This window comes from Myotis lucifugus, unplaced genomic scaffold, assembly GCF_000147115.1.
Source record: "Myotis lucifugus unplaced genomic scaffold, Myoluc2.0 scaffold_0, whole genome shotgun sequence".
Lineage (NCBI taxonomy): Eukaryota > Metazoa > Chordata > Mammalia > Chiroptera > Vespertilionidae > Myotis > Myotis lucifugus.
In genome coordinates this window covers 51,848,853-51,866,778 of record NW_005871048.1, presented here as the reverse complement: position 1 = coordinate 51,866,778, position 17,926 = coordinate 51,848,853, and the positions used below count along the sequence as shown (strand labels likewise).

General features: G+C 39.4%; 1 protein-coding gene across 1 annotated transcript in view; it reads right to left on the bottom strand.

The window, feature by feature from the left end:
• Positions 1-17,926, bottom strand: part of ADAMTS16 (ADAM metallopeptidase with thrombospondin type 1 motif 16) — a 112,092-nt gene that overhangs the window by 56,967 nt on the left and 37,199 nt on the right. The window contains exons 3-8 of the mRNA XM_006081570.3: positions 17,050-17,332; positions 15,046-15,245; positions 13,102-13,185; positions 10,786-10,945; positions 9,187-9,292; positions 3,935-4,072 (exon numbers count right to left, since the gene is read on the bottom strand). Of these exons, the coding sequence (XP_006081632.1) occupies positions 3,935-4,072; positions 9,187-9,292; positions 10,786-10,945; positions 13,102-13,185; positions 15,046-15,245; positions 17,050-17,332 (971 nt within the window). The remainder of the gene's footprint in view (positions 1-3,934; positions 4,073-9,186; positions 9,293-10,785; positions 10,946-13,101; positions 13,186-15,045; positions 15,246-17,049; positions 17,333-17,926) is intronic.

Here is a 17,926-nt window from a genome sequence, read left to right as displayed (position 1 = left end):
GGCATACTTTTGTCCTTAATTTTTAGCTTGGAGTAACTAGTTTAGTTTTGACCACAATAATATATGTTACAAAGACTTGGAAGACAGCTAGCTTCCTGCTAGTCTGGCACTTTTTGGGTGCTGCCAACCTGTTTCTTCTTCCATCAACTCTGATCAAGCCAGTGCCAGTCATGAGCTCTGCAGCTGCCTCTCTATGCTGTGTTGCCTGTTCAATTGCTGGCATCATGTTGTAGTAAAACCAATAAAAGTACAAGAAAAGTGTTCCCAGTGGCTGTGTAGACTGACCCAGGATGGAATCACTCCAGAGTTGGGTCTAGAGGAGGGTAGAAGTGGGAGATCACACGTGTGTCATCAGGTATGAAATGGTACAAACAGGTAACTTTATATCAATGGTTCTCTTTTCTGTGTTTGTATTAATATTTATGAATACACACTATACAACATATAAATATAATTTTATTGTTAAAAATTTGTAAAATCTATTTTATATATCAAATGTATAATATATAAAGTATTATGTAAATGTAAGGTATATTCATAAAGTATAAAGAAACATTTTTAAGTGCATGCACATATGTAAATCTTTAGTTATTTTTATATATACATATGCACAGTTCTATTTATTTTTAAAATTCTGTGCTGATAAAAGCTTTGATTTCCCTGAAATATTGGTATTTGCTCTATTTTATGTTAATATGAACAGATTATATCTCCTTTTTGTTGCTTTGGTTTCTAGAAAGATCATAGACCAATTTCAAGCTTCACAATCACAGCTAAAGATTGTCCTTTAGGATCTATATAATTGTTTTTTTCCCTTGGTCTTCACTTTTTTCCCCATTTGCTTTTCTCTGCATCTGCTTGTGAATTATACTATTTTTTTTGTATGATAACCTATTCCAATTCCTTTTTTTATTTAATAATTTTTATTGTGTTCATATTTCTTGTTAGTCTTTACTTCACAGAAAAGATGTAGGTGCCAAGGCATTCCAAATATATAGAACTAGAGGCCTGGTGCATGAAATTTGTGCAGGGGGTGGGGGGGTCCCTCAGCCCGGCCTGCACCCTCTCCAATCTGGGACCCCTCGAGGGATGTCTGACTGTCAGACATCCCTCTCGGGACCACTGGCTCCTAACCGCTCACCTGCCTGCCTGCCTGATGCCCCTAACTGCTCCCCTGCCTGCCTGATTGCCCCTAACTGCTTTCCTGTTGGCCTGATCACCCCAACTGCTCTCCCCTGCCTGCCTGATTGCCCCTAACTGCTTTCCTGCCAGCCTGATCGCCCCTAACTGCTCTCCCCTGCTGCCTGATCACCCCTAATCACCTCTGTCTCGGCCCCGCCACCATGGCTTTGTCCGGAAGGATGTTCAGAAGTCGTCCAGTCTATCCGGTCTAATTAGCATATTACCCTTTTATTAGTACAGATAGTTTCATTTTTAAACACTTAAGCTCTTAGTACTGGATGATTCTTTGGAGATTGTGATTGTTTTATATTCACTCAGCCATCCAGAAAAGAACATTCACACAGGACTATGCTCCCTTATCCAAACCTGTGGTGTCAGCTGTGTTTTTAGGATTGTTCAGATTTTAGAAAACTAATACAGTGCATATACTGTATATTATATAACCACTCCAGCAGGGGATAGAGCAGGGCCCTGTAATCAAGCACATAAGGTTTTTATAGCAAAAAATAGGAATCATCACTTTAAACATATTCTGGAGCAATGAGAAATTATATTGAAAAAGATGTGTCTGATACTTCCATCTTTCTCATTGTACAGGTACTTTTCAATTACTAAAGAAGTCTTTATTTCCCTAGGCCAGGAATTTTTCTTTCTGGATACTCTGTATTTAAAAGAAATTGTTTTTAAAAATCTGTAACTACTACATTTTTATTTTGTGTATGTAATAAACAATATAAATTAGAAGAAAGAAATCTCTCAAATTAAAAAAAATAAATTCTTTAAATCCAAGGTGTTTATAAGCTAATGTATGTCAGCTAGTAGAATACATATTGATTAGCTTTAGGTAACTTTACCAGGAAATGAATTAACCAACCTGAAAATTCCAACAGTCTGTATAATTTTAATACAGTTTTCACAAAATGCTAACAAATAACTTCTGACTAAGCAAATCAGATTGAGTCAGAATGACTTAAAATACATCTGTCCTTTTTTTCCCTTATTCTTTTTTTAATTTTAATTTCTTAAGGTAAGGTGGTTTCATTTATTAGCTTTCTACAAGAATATACAATTAAAATGGAAGTGATAATTCTTATATTTTCTTTCACAAATCTAAAAAATATGAATGTGTTTAGTTGAGAAGTACTAGAATCAGTAGATGATTGTGAGTCAGTGAGTTGTTAGCAAGCAAACACAATTCTTCTGTGTCTGGTAAAATACATTTCTGATGAATAAACATGTCCTTCATCCTGAATAAGAGCAGTTCTCCTTCCTGGGAGCTAAAGAAATAATAATGTTCCCATTTTGGGTGTCTTACAGGAGGAACAAAGATATCAAACCATAGTCTTATCCAGGTATCACCATGGTCCTCAAAGACTGTATTCAGAAGCGAAGAAAGGGATGGTGAGAAGTTCAGGTGGATCCAGCACCTAAATTCTTATGCCTATGTAATCAGCTGTCTATGTTTATTATCAGATATAAGTCATCAAGAGTTAAGAGCTACTTTCTAAGCAAATAAAAATTCTTCCTCATCTTTATAATATTTAAGCCAAGTAATTTTTTTAAGTAACTACATGTAAAAACAAAAATAAATGTTATGAGTTCAACAGAATTGCTTTTCCTTGGCTCTTTAGATATATGGTTCTTGGGGTCAGTGAAGTCAGGTCTAAGGTTCAGCATTCCTAGGTTCTATTTTCAATTCTGCCAATAATTATCTGGTCCCTGCAATCTCAGCTACATCACCTATAATGTGATTTGGGGCTGGTGATACAGCACATGTTCCTTTCTGTATGAATCCTCTTGTTCTTTTCCTCCAGAGCACACAGGTAGACATCTCTTAGCCCCACTTCACTTTGGAGGGCCCTCAGCTGAATTCTCAGTTCAAAAAATACAGCCCCTTTCCTTCACATCCTCCAGTACTGTCTTTTGCCAGCCATTGGCTGGATGGAGTAGAGAACAAGATCCTAAAAGAGGAAAGAGCCACAGGGTGAAAGGAACCTGGGTCTCCGAATGACTACATGGAGCAGAGATCTCACCAACCTATACTGGCATTTGGTGCAAGTCAGAAATAGCTATTGTTTAAAGCTTAAGCCAAACAATAAATGCAAATTCATTGAGATTTGGGGAATAATCTACCTTATTAACAGATCTAATGATATTTCTTAAAGTCCCTTCTTTCTCTATAATTTTAAAAGATAATGACTATTGTTCAGGGAGTCAAATCCTACCTTCCAAATATTCTATACCCTAAATGAATTAGTGCTATAATCAAATTTCCTAAAAATAATGATTAAAATAATAGGCTTTTACAGCCAGGTTAAGGTTTATATATTCAAGTTTTTCCTCCTATTAAGAAATGAATTTTGTTTAAAAAATTTACGTGTGCTTTACCATTGTGTGCACTGATGTATACATGCCAGATCTTCCCATTCAAGGACTGAGATGTCTAGTTATAGACAAGAGAATTAAAAAAAAACCCTAAATGTAGACAAAATATTTTGGCTTGGTAAGTATCATATGGACTTCCTTTGAGTTTAAAGGTTGAATGATGTTGGATTAAGCCTACAGGCCTCCATGCTCTAAGGAAGTGTTTGGCAAACTCCTTAGTCAAATAAATATCTCAAGACACTTTCAAATGGGATCCACCTTGGGAAGTCACACCCAAGCTTGGTGGCTGCTTGGACAGGATCAGGCTGACTAGGTATTGACCATCAAAAGCACCAAGAGATATATGACCAGCTTCAAAAGTTCATACCTTAAAAATTTGTGCAGGTACTGGCGGCTGCAGGGTGACCAGGAGAAGACCCCATTGCGTCCTGCTAATGTAGGGGACATTATGTTGCCCTCAGACTTTTTGCACATGTTCCCTTCTCCATCATGGATCATGCCAAAGCTACGAGAGAGAGAAATGGTTCTTTCAAAACAAAGAATGGTTTAAATTGTCTAATATACTCTAACAAGCACATGTAAAAACACTGTGAAGACTCCCCTACTTTTGAGTGCTAGTCAGGCAGAGAAATTATGGCTTTAACAGCCAAATTGTGGAGACAAGGCACAGATTCATCGACTTTTCCTGAAGAACTACCATTGACTGGGTTGTTTGAAAGTACTCACAAATATCAAAACAGAGCACTGTCCAGATGTTGCTAAGGGCAGATGCTTTCTTTATAAAAAAGCATTTCAAATGGCATGGGGTGGGCCATTTGCTTGATCTTGGTAGAGCTAAAACTGTTCTATATTCCTTCATTCCCTCTATGCTCTCTTCTGCTCAGAATTTCCAGTGTTTGTCAGAAATACAGATGCCAGACTCCCCAGGTGTGTTTGATACCTAACACAATTTGAGAATTACTGGCCAATTACTGCAACTCTTGGTTCCTACACCTACCCAGTACTGCTCCATCTAAGGATAGGTCTACACTGCCAGAAGCTGTGACAGCTGGACATTTATTGACCCAAATACTCCCTGCAGCCCTTTGGAGGAAGTGGCTCCATGGGACCCCAATGAGTGGCTATAGTTACCTTTATTTCTGGGCCTTGTTTGACAGTGAACCTGTTACAGACAGAATATTAAGCATGCTACCTATGTTTTTAAAGGTAAACCTCACTACAAGCCTATAACATAGGTATAATATAATGACAGCAAGACTGAGGACTTGAGAGAAGCTTGTCCAGGGTCTCAGAGTCAGGACAAGAACCTGACAGTCTAATGTCAGAGCCCAGGTGGGACCCATGCAATAGTATAATCCAAGAGTGATTGAAGGATGTATCTGAGAAATTCTAGTGTGCAAACATTGTCCAATTTCTGCAAAATTCCTACTCAGTACCAAGGGTGATGTATATGCAGTCATTTCAGCCTCCACCCATTCTCTGAAGTTCTATTAAAAGCAATCAATCAAGGCCAGAGTAACCATAAGGCAGAGAAAATGTGTCATGGCTATGGAAAAGATTCAGAATGTAATCACATATGGGTGGCTGCTTTGGGGAGAAAGTGACCAAAATGAAATACCAACATACCCACCCCTGGCTGGCCCTTGATCTGAATGTGGAGAAGACACATTATGGGCCATCAAGTACCCTAGATAAGTTTGTTACCACTTTTGCCTACATTTCTAAGAAATTCAGTCACAATACCCCAGTTCTGAGAACATCTTGGTCTTGAACTTTTCTCTAATGCATTTTCAATGATTCTTTCTAGCATTAATCTCAAACTCTGCTGTGCATCAGAATACCTGAGAAATATACTGTATAGTGTGTCTATGCAAAGCCCACCCTGATAGGTTTCTGATTTAGTAGATTGTGGGTTTGGCTCTAGCATTTGGGTGTATTCTGACACAGTAAGTTGATTCTCATACCCACCCAATCTGGGCACCACTATTTTAAGAGTCGTGTTTCCAAGTAGTACAACTCCCATAAATGGTACTGCGATGTTTGCCAACACATTAGCATGAAAGTGCCACAATGATCACATTTGATATTCACATTAATATAGTCATGGATGAATGACTAGAACACATTCTAAAGATAAGGTTGGTATTTGGCAACCCAGAAATATGATTAATATTCAAGTTAACATGTTGGGTAAATTTTTGCTTCCATGAACCATAGTACTTTATTCAAAGTGACTACACCCCATTTATTAATGTATTAAATATATACATACATATTTTTTCTTTCCTACCTACTATCTAATAAATTTCTAAAGAACAGAGATTCTTGTTATCCATGCACATAACCCCAGAGCCAGTGGGCTCACCAGTCCATAACAGGTTCTCTATTCATATTTGTTGAATGAACAAAGAACAACCTTCCAGCTTTAACACCAACTCAATTATCCAAATAGAAACATAATTTTAAAATAAATTAGACTGGAGAATTATGTTCAGTGTCAGATGCCTTTAATATCTTCTATAGTACTTTCTCGAGTGATTCAATTACATCGTGTATTCCTTCATTATTAATGACATACTCAGATGAACAGCCAAGTATATTTAGAGGTTGTATCAATTATTTCAGGCTGTTTAGATAAAAGGGGTTGAGGAAATGAGAAAGTCTCTAAAGAAACCATATTGGATAATAAATCACATCCTTGGCCTGATGATGGTAACCGCTGGTAGAACCCAGATGTCCAGAGCTCTGATGCAGGTTTTTCAAAAAGTCTCTGTCATTCATAAATGGTTTGACTTTGGGCAAATTACTTAAATCCCTGAGTTTCAGTTTCCTCACATAAAATGGGATAATAAAAGTCTCCTCAGAATACTTGCCACCCTGCATGTCACAAACTAAATTTCAAAATTTCTATCCATTTCTCTGATTCAAATATGATCTTGGTCAAATCACTTAATACCTAGACACCATTTGTGTGTGTGTGTGTGTGTGTGTGTGTGTGTGTATGATATATATATAGCATATACATACATTATATATACATCATATATACATCATATATATATATAATATATATTACATTCTGAATATATATATACTAGAGGCCCGGTGCACAAAAATTTGTGCACTCGGGGGGGGAGAGGGGGTCCCTCAGCCCGGCCTGTGCCCTCTCGCAGTCTGGGACCCCTCGGGAGATAACGACTTGCTAGCTTAGGCCTGCTCCTGGGTGGCAGAGGGCAGGTCCAATCCCTAGGTGCAGCCCCTGGTCGGGCTCAGAGCAGGGCTGATTGGGGAGTTGGGGCGCCGGCCCCTGTCATGCACAGAGCAGGGCGGATTGGGAGGTTGCGATGCCACCCTCAGTCACGCTCAGGGTAGGGCCGATTGGGGGGTTGGGGCACCGCCCCCTGTCACACTCAAGGCAGGGTCGATGGGGAGGTTGCGGCGCCACCCCTTGTCACGCACAGAGCAGGGCCGATCAGAGGGTTGGGGCGCCGCCACTGTCACACTCAGGGCAGGGCCGATGGGGAGGTTATGGCTCTACCCTGTCACACACAGAGCAGGGCCTGTGGGGGGGGGGGCGATCAGGGGGTTGGGACGCCGCACCCTGTCACACACAGAGTCGCAGGGCGATCAGGGGGTTTGGGCTTATATGGTTTGAGATACATGAAAAATTGCTCTGCACATTTATAAAAAGTGCGCCACAAAGAGAAGGTACTATAATTATTATTGCCATTATTGTTATAACTATTATTATCACTCATTTTGGCATTTAGCACATGCAATTAATTTGCACATCTCTTACAGATATGTCCTATTTCAATAAGATCAAAAGCTATTTCATGGGCAAATTGACTCTTTCGAGCTCCCAGTTCCTCTATCTCTTGCACAATCTCCTCTAAACATCAGGTGCTCACTAAGGAGTTGCTAATTTTCTGGAGGTTAATTCTATAGGGAGTGGGACTCCTCTTCATCCAAATCTAGAGCATCTGTCCTTCCTCCATCTATATTCCCTCTTGCAAGTACAAGCACTTATCTCTTGTTTGGAAAAATCTCTTTTTCCATCTAGACTGAGCCCAAGTGATAGGAGGAAGTATTAACAATGGACTTCTAAGAGAAAATAATAGCAAACACTGTTAGTCATTGACATTGAAGACCCCAGTGTTGGATGTATCAAGTTTAGCTTCTGTTAAGTTCACCACCTGCAACTGCTTGCACTGCCAATGCCCATATCTCAACTGCTTATCTAATGCCGATTTGCTCAGCCCTCGGTGACTTAAACATTTCTTACCTTGATTGTTTAATTAAATTCAGGTATGGTTCAGAGGACAGCAAGAGCCCCGTGTCGTTAAAATAATGAGAGTTTTTGAAGTTCTAACTCTAGTAGTCTATTAAAAAAACAATTATGATGTAACTGCTGAAAGCTTTATGAAGTGTAGGTGCAATTTTCTGGGCACTGAAAAAGTCAATCATTACCTGTAATGATGAAGGGATCAGTAATGGGATATACAGTTTCACTTTCAGGTCATCAGTTCATACACAATTCAAGTCTGCATGGCCTCTGTGTGGTTCCATTACACACAAAGGTGCACATGTGAACATACACACACAGACATGCACATACAGATGCTTTTAACAGGTCAGTGTAATGAGTGACCTCAGGCCATTTGCAAGTAAAATTGGGGTTAACGTAAAAAAGAGAAAATTATATTTCCTGGTTGTGCATTTTCTAGGAGAAATTTCAAGTTTAGCTGCAGTATAGTAGGAAAACACCTTCATATGGTCAGTGCTCCTATGAATCATGGCAATTGTAGGAAGTTAGCAAGGGCCCATTAAAAAATTAATAGATGGTGCCTCAAGGTAAGGCAAGCTTACAGCATTATAGGTCCAAGAAACCTTATCTAGTAATAAGTTTCTATTGATAGAAATTTTTCATTCAACAGGAATAAATATAAGCTTTTCACATAAAAAGATGCCACCCCTGACAAGCCACCCATTGCTGAGAGCTGCTTGTCCAGCAGCAGCATCTGTCTGTGCCAAGCTGCCAGGCTCACTGCTTGCCCTGATGCTGCCCCATTTCAAAACTGGCAACACTTGGAAAATGGGAACGTGGGAAGCAAACCATCTCCTACTGGGCCCAATATCCGGTAATACTTGCACTCCCCAAACTCTGCTCAGTACACCAATAAAAAAAAATACCTCTCCAAATTCTAAAAGAGATATGAGAACATGAACTCAATAACAAGTTAACAATAGAAGGGCCTGTTACTGCCCTCTGTTGTCTGGAGCCTCTAACAGGAGCTGACCATGGAATAGGATTAACACAGGACAGAGGAGCAGGACTGATACAAGTGTCTGCAATGGCAGGTGCAAGTATGAGCAGGAATATAAGGGAAGAACAGGGTGAGGAAAGTATAAACACATGCACTGAATGTGCAGGACAAGGCATTAAGATAAAAACAAAAGAAGTACCTAAGTGAAAATATTTACAGCCTGTCAATGACATTCTCCTTGGATATATGTGAACCCCCCTTACAGACTTGACCTAATGAATCCATATTTCTATTGCAACCAACCAAGAGGGAATGGACCCTGGGCTCGACCCTCCCATGCACATGTACTTACTTGTGTCCAGACTCGTGGGCGATAGTGAAAGCCAGTCCAAGACCTGTATCTTCATTAATCGTACAGCTGCGATATTTACTACACATTCCACTTATGGGCGCAAATCCTATGGGCATAAAGGTCAAACGAATATATAACAGTTTTCAATAAAATAAAGGAAGAGGGTGTATTATACAAGCTAATTTACTGTCCACCCTTTGGGGAAATTTGGTTCTCATATCCATCTGCTGAAATATGAAATAGGAAACCTTTAGACTCTTAACAAAAAGGGCTCTTAACAATGTGGGAGTAGGGGATCTGTTCTCTGCATGGAAAACTCTTCAGGGCTCTATGAAATGTTCATATCACAGGCTACAACTTGGACACAGTAGAAGAGGGGTTTCCCTGAAGATGGAGGAGAATTTCTGTCTCTTTCTATAAGCATATGTATTCTCAAAAGACGAAATAAAAAGTGCTGTGGGGAATGGGTGTGTCAGGAAGTCCCAAGACCACACAGGTTCAAGGATTTGCCTGGAGGACACACATAGACTCAGAATTTGTTATATTCATAGGTATGATTTAGCATGCCAAAAGGATAGAGAGAAACATTAGCAAAGGAAACAGGTACATGAGAAGCTTGGGGGAAGCAGGCATGAGCTTCCAGAGCCCTCTCCCAGTAAATCCACACAGGACAGGATTGATTTCCCTAGTAACAAGTCACAACAAGTGTAGACTGTTGTCCACCAGGGAAGCTCATTAGAGACTCAGTACCCAGGGGTTCTATTGGGGCTGATCACAGAGGCAGCCTCTGCCTGGCATGGACCCAAATTCCAGACTCCTAGGAGGAAAGCAGGTGTTCCACGTAATTCGCATTATTTGTTCAAACAATTTTGTCAAAGTGAGCCACACTTGTGAGGTAAGATGATGGGAACCTTCTTGAAATCTAAGTTCTCAGAAGCCAGCTAAGGGCCAACCTCATAAGCAGGTCTTCCTAGGACAAGCAGTCAGGTTAACCTATACTAAACTAAGTCCTATCTGAGTGGTTTTATAATAAAGGATCTTTCTCACTAAAATCCTAGGGAAAATGGAGAGTTAGGGAAAAATGTCCAGGAGAGCTCTGGTCAGGAGCACACTATGCTTAACACTATTTGAAAAAAATGTCAAAGTGCTGCCTCTAAGATCTACTCAGCCCTATAAACATATAAAATTGTTATGATTGAAACATTAATAAAGGAATTTTAAAAAATTAGGAATATAATATAGTTGTAATATCTCTATAATATTCATAAATGTACCATTTCTGCCACATAAGACACCCTTGACTCTTGACCCCATTCTCTCAGAAGAAGAAATGAAAAAATTTATTTCTTAAGTTAGAATAGACAAAAACTCTTGAATATATTATGAACATTCCTTTGTGAAGTAATCACTTTTGATGAATAAATTCAAACTTTTATTTTTGGCCAAAGTTCATACAAGGATGCCATTTTCTTCTTTAAAACTGCACTCAGCAGTGGCTACCACTTATAGATTGGGAATAGGGGCAAGAATTCACTATATATGGCCACAGAAGGCGCATAGCACATATGTGGTCCTCAAAACTCTGCTGGATGATCTTACCCAAAGTATCACAGGGCTCATTCTTCCAGGAGCATATGTCCAGACCTGTGAGTAAGATGGCGTGGTCATGGCGAGTTCCATCTTTCCCCATCAAACCAGACTGCCACTGGCAGAAGCTACTTAAAGTGTGATCCGCGTGATGGCTTATCACAAGCCCTGGCTATGCAAGAGAGAGCAAGGCCACCATGAAAACAGAAAGAAAACAGAGTATAATGCAATTGTTACTAGCATTGGTATCACAGCAAACTCTCATTAACTTGGATTTCAAATACATAGATGGATCCAAATAGCATATGTACTAATGCATCCATTTTATGTATTACAACACAAAAAAAGTATGTTACATAAAACCATAGAGATTTAGTGTACATTTCTCTAGTTCTGTGCTAAAACAGTTGGGATGCATTTAGCTGACCCTGAATGCATTTTCAGTGAGCCATGAAAGATTATTTTTGTGTATCAAATTTTTGTGTTAAAAATCTTTGTAAAACAGTTTGCAAAATTATATAAGACAATAGGATCATTTGCATGTGACTAAACACATACACAAAGCACACCTAGTCACTGCATGTTTACTTCATTAGCAAGTTGAGCAAGTGGGATTTCCAACTTATAGACCTTTTAATATTTATTATTGCAGTGTTACTAAGTCACCACAGAGGCATCATATTCATGAGGAAGGCAGGTCAACTGGGAAAGCTTTATTTCTGGAAAATAGACTGGAACTGGAAGGAAACCACATAGAAAACATGTGACCTTATTTGCATATACCAAGGTCTAGTAAAGTAACTGTGAAATATCAGAAGAACTTGTGAACACTTGGGAAATGAAGAATTTGGGAGCCGCAGGAACATCCAGAACAGGCTGCAATGAAAGGTGTGAACCTTATTTATAGCAATGCTATATTTTCCTATAATGGTCACAGAAAACCAGATCAAATACCTCAATTCTAGGACAACTTGTGTAAGGCTCTCATGACTGGAATGTTGTGTTGGAATTTTTGTCCTTCAATCATGCAATATGTTCTCTCTTTACAAGTTTTTGTCTTTCCAGAAAGTCAAATACACCTGAGCTAGATGTTGTACATCAAAACTGGGGCATGCCTTCCATTCTTCAGCTGGTGATTTCCAGGAACACTGCATTAATCAAAGTTAACACAGGTGTACGATCAAAAGATAACCTCTCCTATTCTTTGCAGCTTGGAGGAATTCCAAGGTGAAAACAATTTAATACAAGGAATAATTAACCTGTCACCTGAGAAACCCTGCTGGCTCAGCACCCCCTCCCCAGACACATACTTACACAAAAGACAATGAGGTTGTATCTTCCTGACTATTCAGGCTAGAAATAGGCATGTCCTAGCTACCCCCACTCTGCCCAGGAAAAGAGCAGAGCCCCAAAATATTAAAGCCCATAGGCATCTTAGATCTTAGATTTCATCTAAAAATCTTTTGTTTTATAAATAAACAAATAAACTATGGCTAACAGGAGATTCTGCTAAGACATCAGCAATGGTGGAACTGGATGCAGGGTGCCTGACTCGGGTCCCAGGCTCACTCTCCCATGCCCAGTCAATGATCACCTTGGGCCAGAATAGAAGTGAGAGCCTTTGATGGCTGAGATGCTTCCCGCCCCCCCGTTATTTATGCCACAAATGTTCATATGCATCCTCTTGTGAACTGAAATGTATGTCTGGACATTTAGACTGGGACTCTGGAATGGAGGCAAAGGAGGTGCTTTTACCAAATGCTACTAAGATCCAGCATAATTTGATTTTTTTATATGTAATGAGAGAAATGTGCTCAACACTTCAGAATCTCTATGAAAATAAAATCCTAGGATAAAGATGGTGAGGGTTAGTGGAATCAGTCTTAGCAGTTGGGAGACAACAGAGCAAAGCAATGCAATGCAACACAGTACAATTTAACTTCTACTCTACAGGACATTCTTAGTCTTCTAGCAAAAGACACAAGGGGCTCAGTTCCATGTGGCATCCTGAAAGCTCACGGTGGCTGAAGACACAGTTTGCACTTTGTCTCCCAAGTGTGGTTCCCACCCATATATTAAAGGCAGCTTTTCTATTCCATTTTCTCATAAAGCAATTATATAAGTACTTCTTACTACCTCTGCACAAAAACACAAACTGTCAAATAATCATTAAAGGAACTGACAAGCAACCCATTGCATAAGACACAAAATATTAAAATTTTTTGTCCCCAAGGGAAAGAGAATTAAAGAATCCATATTAAAGAAAACAAAGCGTTATTTTGCATTTATTTTTCTGGGAGAAAAGTTGATGTTTTAAAGACAGAATACCTGTTCCTCTTCTAGAAGAATCAGACCTACAATTGCAATGTTGATGTTTCCTCCTATTGTTCCATCTTTGAATAAAGCAGACACCTGAAAAAGACAGGTAATCCATGTCAGTCTCCATAGGTGACACCATTTTCCCCCAGCCCTCAGTCTGCCTGGAGTTCTGATGCTGAAGGCCAATCCCCATGTTTCCTAGTAATGTAGCAACATTATGTTTCTTATACTGCCCGACAGACAGGTATATGAATATCTTTCTACCAAAAGACCAATTGTTGAATCCCTGGCATTGGTGCTGGGAGTGAAAAACTGAAGTTTGGGGAGGGAGGTTCCACTTCTTTTCAAACCCCAATGTAGGGATTACAAGGTCTCTGAATTGCAAAGTGTCCTCAATTGAATTGAATAGAGGCTATTTTACTCAAAGTGATAACTGCATAGGTAAGTACTCCCCATGCTCTCCTGGCAAGAGATTCCAGAAGCATAAAACAAATGCTGGGAAAAGACCAAGAGGGCATGAGAAATAAAAGAAAACACGGAAAGATGATCAAAAAAAGAGACAAACATTTGAGATGATGATCACAAACATTTGAGATGGCATTTGGGGTGATAAGTGATGATAGTCGGCAATGTGGGATACAATAGGGAAGTGACTTGGCACTGATTTACCTCTCCCCACTCTACACTTGAGGTGTAGAAACATTAGAAAAGTTATACATAATAGAGGTGACACTTGCTCAAATCAGAGCATCCCAGGCCCTGCTGTCCTCAGCCCTGTGGCTGTGTAGTTGTAGGTGCCTCAGTGTCACTGTCTCCCTCAGTTCCCTAGGAGGTCATAAACCACATGGGTCAACCTACCAAAAATGACCCTAGCCATAATAGGCATGTGGCATAATGGAATATAAAACACACTTAGGGGTACTCTGTTCATTAAGGCAGAACATAAAGTAGATTTTTAAAATATTGTTATCACAACTCTTTTTAAAATATGTTTCTATTGATTTTTTTTTCTAGAGACAGAGGAAGGGAGAGGGAGAGGGAAATATTGATCTGTTATCTCCTGTATGTCCCCTACCGGGGACTGAGCCCAGAATCCGGGCATGTGCCCTGACCAGGGATCAACAAGTGACCTCTAGGTGCATGGGACAATGCTCAATCAATTGAGCCACACCGGCCAGGGCACAACTATTTTTTTTTGTCTTAAAAGTTCTTACCACATACATACACAAACACAAGTATCTATGTGTTGTGATAGATGTGCTAAGTAACTTTATTTTGGTAATCATTATGCCACATATATGTATGTCAAATTATCACTTTATACAGCCTAAATTTACAGAATGTTATATGTCAATTTTAGCTATCTTTTAAAACACATTTTGGTGACCCAAGATTTTATCTACTGTTACCTAGATGTCACTTAAGTGAAATGAGCCTTAGATACCTCTTACCACTCTTCCATAATTACTATAGCTGCCACGCTGGGGACAGACACTCCTTATCTGAGATGACATTCTAAAAAGCTGTATTGTTTTTCTGCTTTTCTAGATAAAATAATGTATACTCAATAGCTGGACATTAACATCCTTAAAATGAGTATTTCTATGTAACCATCTAAAAAACCACACATACAGTGGTGATAAACAGATTTGATGCACCAAAATGTCTCAGCATACACTTTTAGATTTCTGAACTGAGACATTAGTACATCAAAACAGGTTACTGGCTTACAGAGAGGATCAAATTCTTCATCCACCTTAATTTGTTCTCTGAAGTTCTAAAAATGGCTCTTTTGATCCGAGCATAGTAAAACTGAAGGACTTACCACAGATAAAATATTTCTATGTATGAGACATAAATCCACAAGTGAAAAGCAGAATGTAAAACACATATGCACACACACCCCATTAGGTGTAACTATACACTCAGCCTCAACACGATGGATGTTCTTACCATGTTAAGTATTGTCAGCACATAGGTGGTGATATTTTCATGGCCATGATTTTGCATCATCTTTTTGTCGACCACCACCAACGTCTCCACATTCAGTTCTTTATTCCTATGGGACTTCAGCAGAGAGCGCTTGTGCCGTGAGCAAGACTTGTACTCATCAGGCAAGATGAAAAGGTCTTCCTTGGGAGGCTTGGGCATGTCTATGAGGGATGTATAGACAGTGAATTAGAGCAAATTAATCACTAAAATGCGTGGTGGAACTTGTTATATAGAAATTGAATTTAAAAAGTGATTGTTCATTATATATGAACCATGTAACCCGTAAAACTTTGTGATACAAAACTTGTGTTAAAGTGGAACACAATTCAAATAAAGTCCGTAGAGCCTAGATGTCATGGAAATCATTGCTTTATTTACCTTTGTATAATTTTGTCCTGATTTAAAACAAGAGAAGGTCATTTTTGCTCTGTAGTGCCAGCATCTAGAAACATAAAGCTCAAAGACTATTAGCATAAGAATTTATGGAATGGGCTGTGCAAATGAATTATTGATAAAGCAATAAAACTAACAATTACAAGAAAGAGTGTTGTTTTGCATTATTTCCTTATTTGAAGGATTTTAATGAACTGACAGTTTTAAAGCTGAGTCCTATGTCTGCACACATGACTCGTTTGTCTGTAGTGTCTCAAACAGATTCTAAATGACTTGAGACAGATCAACCTCACTGCAGAGTTGGCTTTCCTAGAAAGCACCATAAATATTTACCTAACTTCATTAGAAGACAAAATATACTCTGTCCTCTTGAAGCAAGCCATTTAAAAATAATTATGACGCCTGGCCAGCAGAGCTCAGTGGTTGGGCATCGACCTGTGAATCAGGAGGTCAGGGTTCGATTCCCAGTCAGGGCACATGCCCGGGTTGTGGCCTCAATCCCCAGTGGGGGGACATGCAGGAGGCAGCCGATCAATGATTTCTCTCATCATTGATGTTTCCATCTTTCTCTCTCCCTCTCCCTTCTTCTCTGAAATCAATTTTTAAAAAAAGTTGAAGAATCTGTCTTTAAAAAAATAGTTTTGGCATTTATAATCAGTAAGTTAAATCTAGGTTAAAAACAATTCGGTTTAGTGGATACCTTAGAAAACGTGGTTAGAATTGTATCATGGGAAAACAGACTTCAAAATATCCACAGGTATTATGGTACTTATTCTTTCATTATAGGTGCCCACTGGTTATGGGTGGTTCACTCCCTTCCACAACATATATGGAGCTCCTGCTCATGCCCACCTCTATTTTAGGGCATTGGCTATAGCAACACAGGAAACCAAACAGCAGAAAAAGATGGGGCTGGGTGAAGATGGGCTCATGGGAGGAAGGCTTACTGAAGTGATGGTGGACAGAGAAGCTGAAGGAAGTGAGGGAAGTTCCAGAGAACACTGAACTCCTATTTTGAATTTGTGAGAGGTTCCTACATACAATGTAAATAACACATCACCTCCTAAATGTTCATGACAAAAAAAGACTTTGATAAAGCTTGGTGATAAATTGTAGGTAAATTTATGTCTTGCATCGTCTGTCTTTTGATGTGGTGAGTCAAGTACATAAATATGTATAGAGATAAATGACCTCAGCAGGAAAACTATGTGGGCTTTAATAAATCTAGACCTCAAAAATATAGAATTACTGAGTAGACATGCCAGAGTTCTTTTGAAGACGTCTGGTAGATTCGGTATTCCTCAGCAGTGCATCATTTAATCTGTCCAGGGAACAGCTTTTTTTTAAAAAATGAAAACATCTACCATTATCTATCCATCTATCATGGAGAGAGCTTTTATACTGAACATGCAGATAATGGACTCTCTTTGGAATTGTCGCTAACATTTAGTAAGGACAGTTAATACATGTCACTTTGGGAACAGACATAATTTGATGAAAATTAAAAATATTCCATCGGCTTATGTAAATGTTAAAATCATTAAACACATGAAGAGAATCGCCCTTACATACATTTCTTGCGTCTTCCACAGAAATGCTGCTTTTGTGGGTGCCCGAGGTCAAAGCCACCTTGCAGATTTTGATTTTCGTGGTAGAAGAGGTGGTGATTTTCCAGCTCCCGCTGCCTCTGGACCATCATTGCCTGGCGCCCCCTTGGAGCCTGTGGCTCTGTGGATCTCTTGTACAGTATGTGGGAAGGAGGCCCACCCCTGGCAGAGTCATTGAGTCGTCCTGCTAGGTGGGAAGGAAGTGGCTTTAAGAAGTAATCTGCTTCTTGTGTTCTTATCATGCCTGACTGGAAAAACAGTGAGAGGAAAGAAAACACAATTACACTTTCAATTGGAGCCATAGTCAGCTCTCCAAGCATTCCTTTATATCTTTGCTTACAAGCATACCATTCCCACCTTCTGAGGTTAAGCTCTGGCCCTAGTGTTCCTACTGATGGGGAAAGGTAAACTTGGTAAATTATCAATGAAGCTATCAGCACCATGGGGGGTAGACCTCCTGGGGCCTAACTGCCACCTCACAGTGGAAAGTGAAATACTTGGAATTTATGCTCTGGATCACAGAGGAAGCAGCCTCTCACACCATATTCCACATGAGTGACTTGGAAATCTTTCTTGCCTCCTAGGACTCTACCAATTAAACTAGAATACAATAATACTTTAAAGTTTGCAGTTCTATCAAGAAATAGCCAAGTCTGAAATTAAATAGTAGCCAAAGCCAGTTGGGTTTCATCCTTTATGCATTTAAACTAACCCAGGAGTAGCAGAGCCATCTTGGATGTGTTCAACCTTGTGTAATAACACTACCCAAAGAGGTATTGCACTCTATTGAAGGTAACTAGTTTAAATATTAAACTAAAACAGAAAAAAAAGGAAAAGTCATT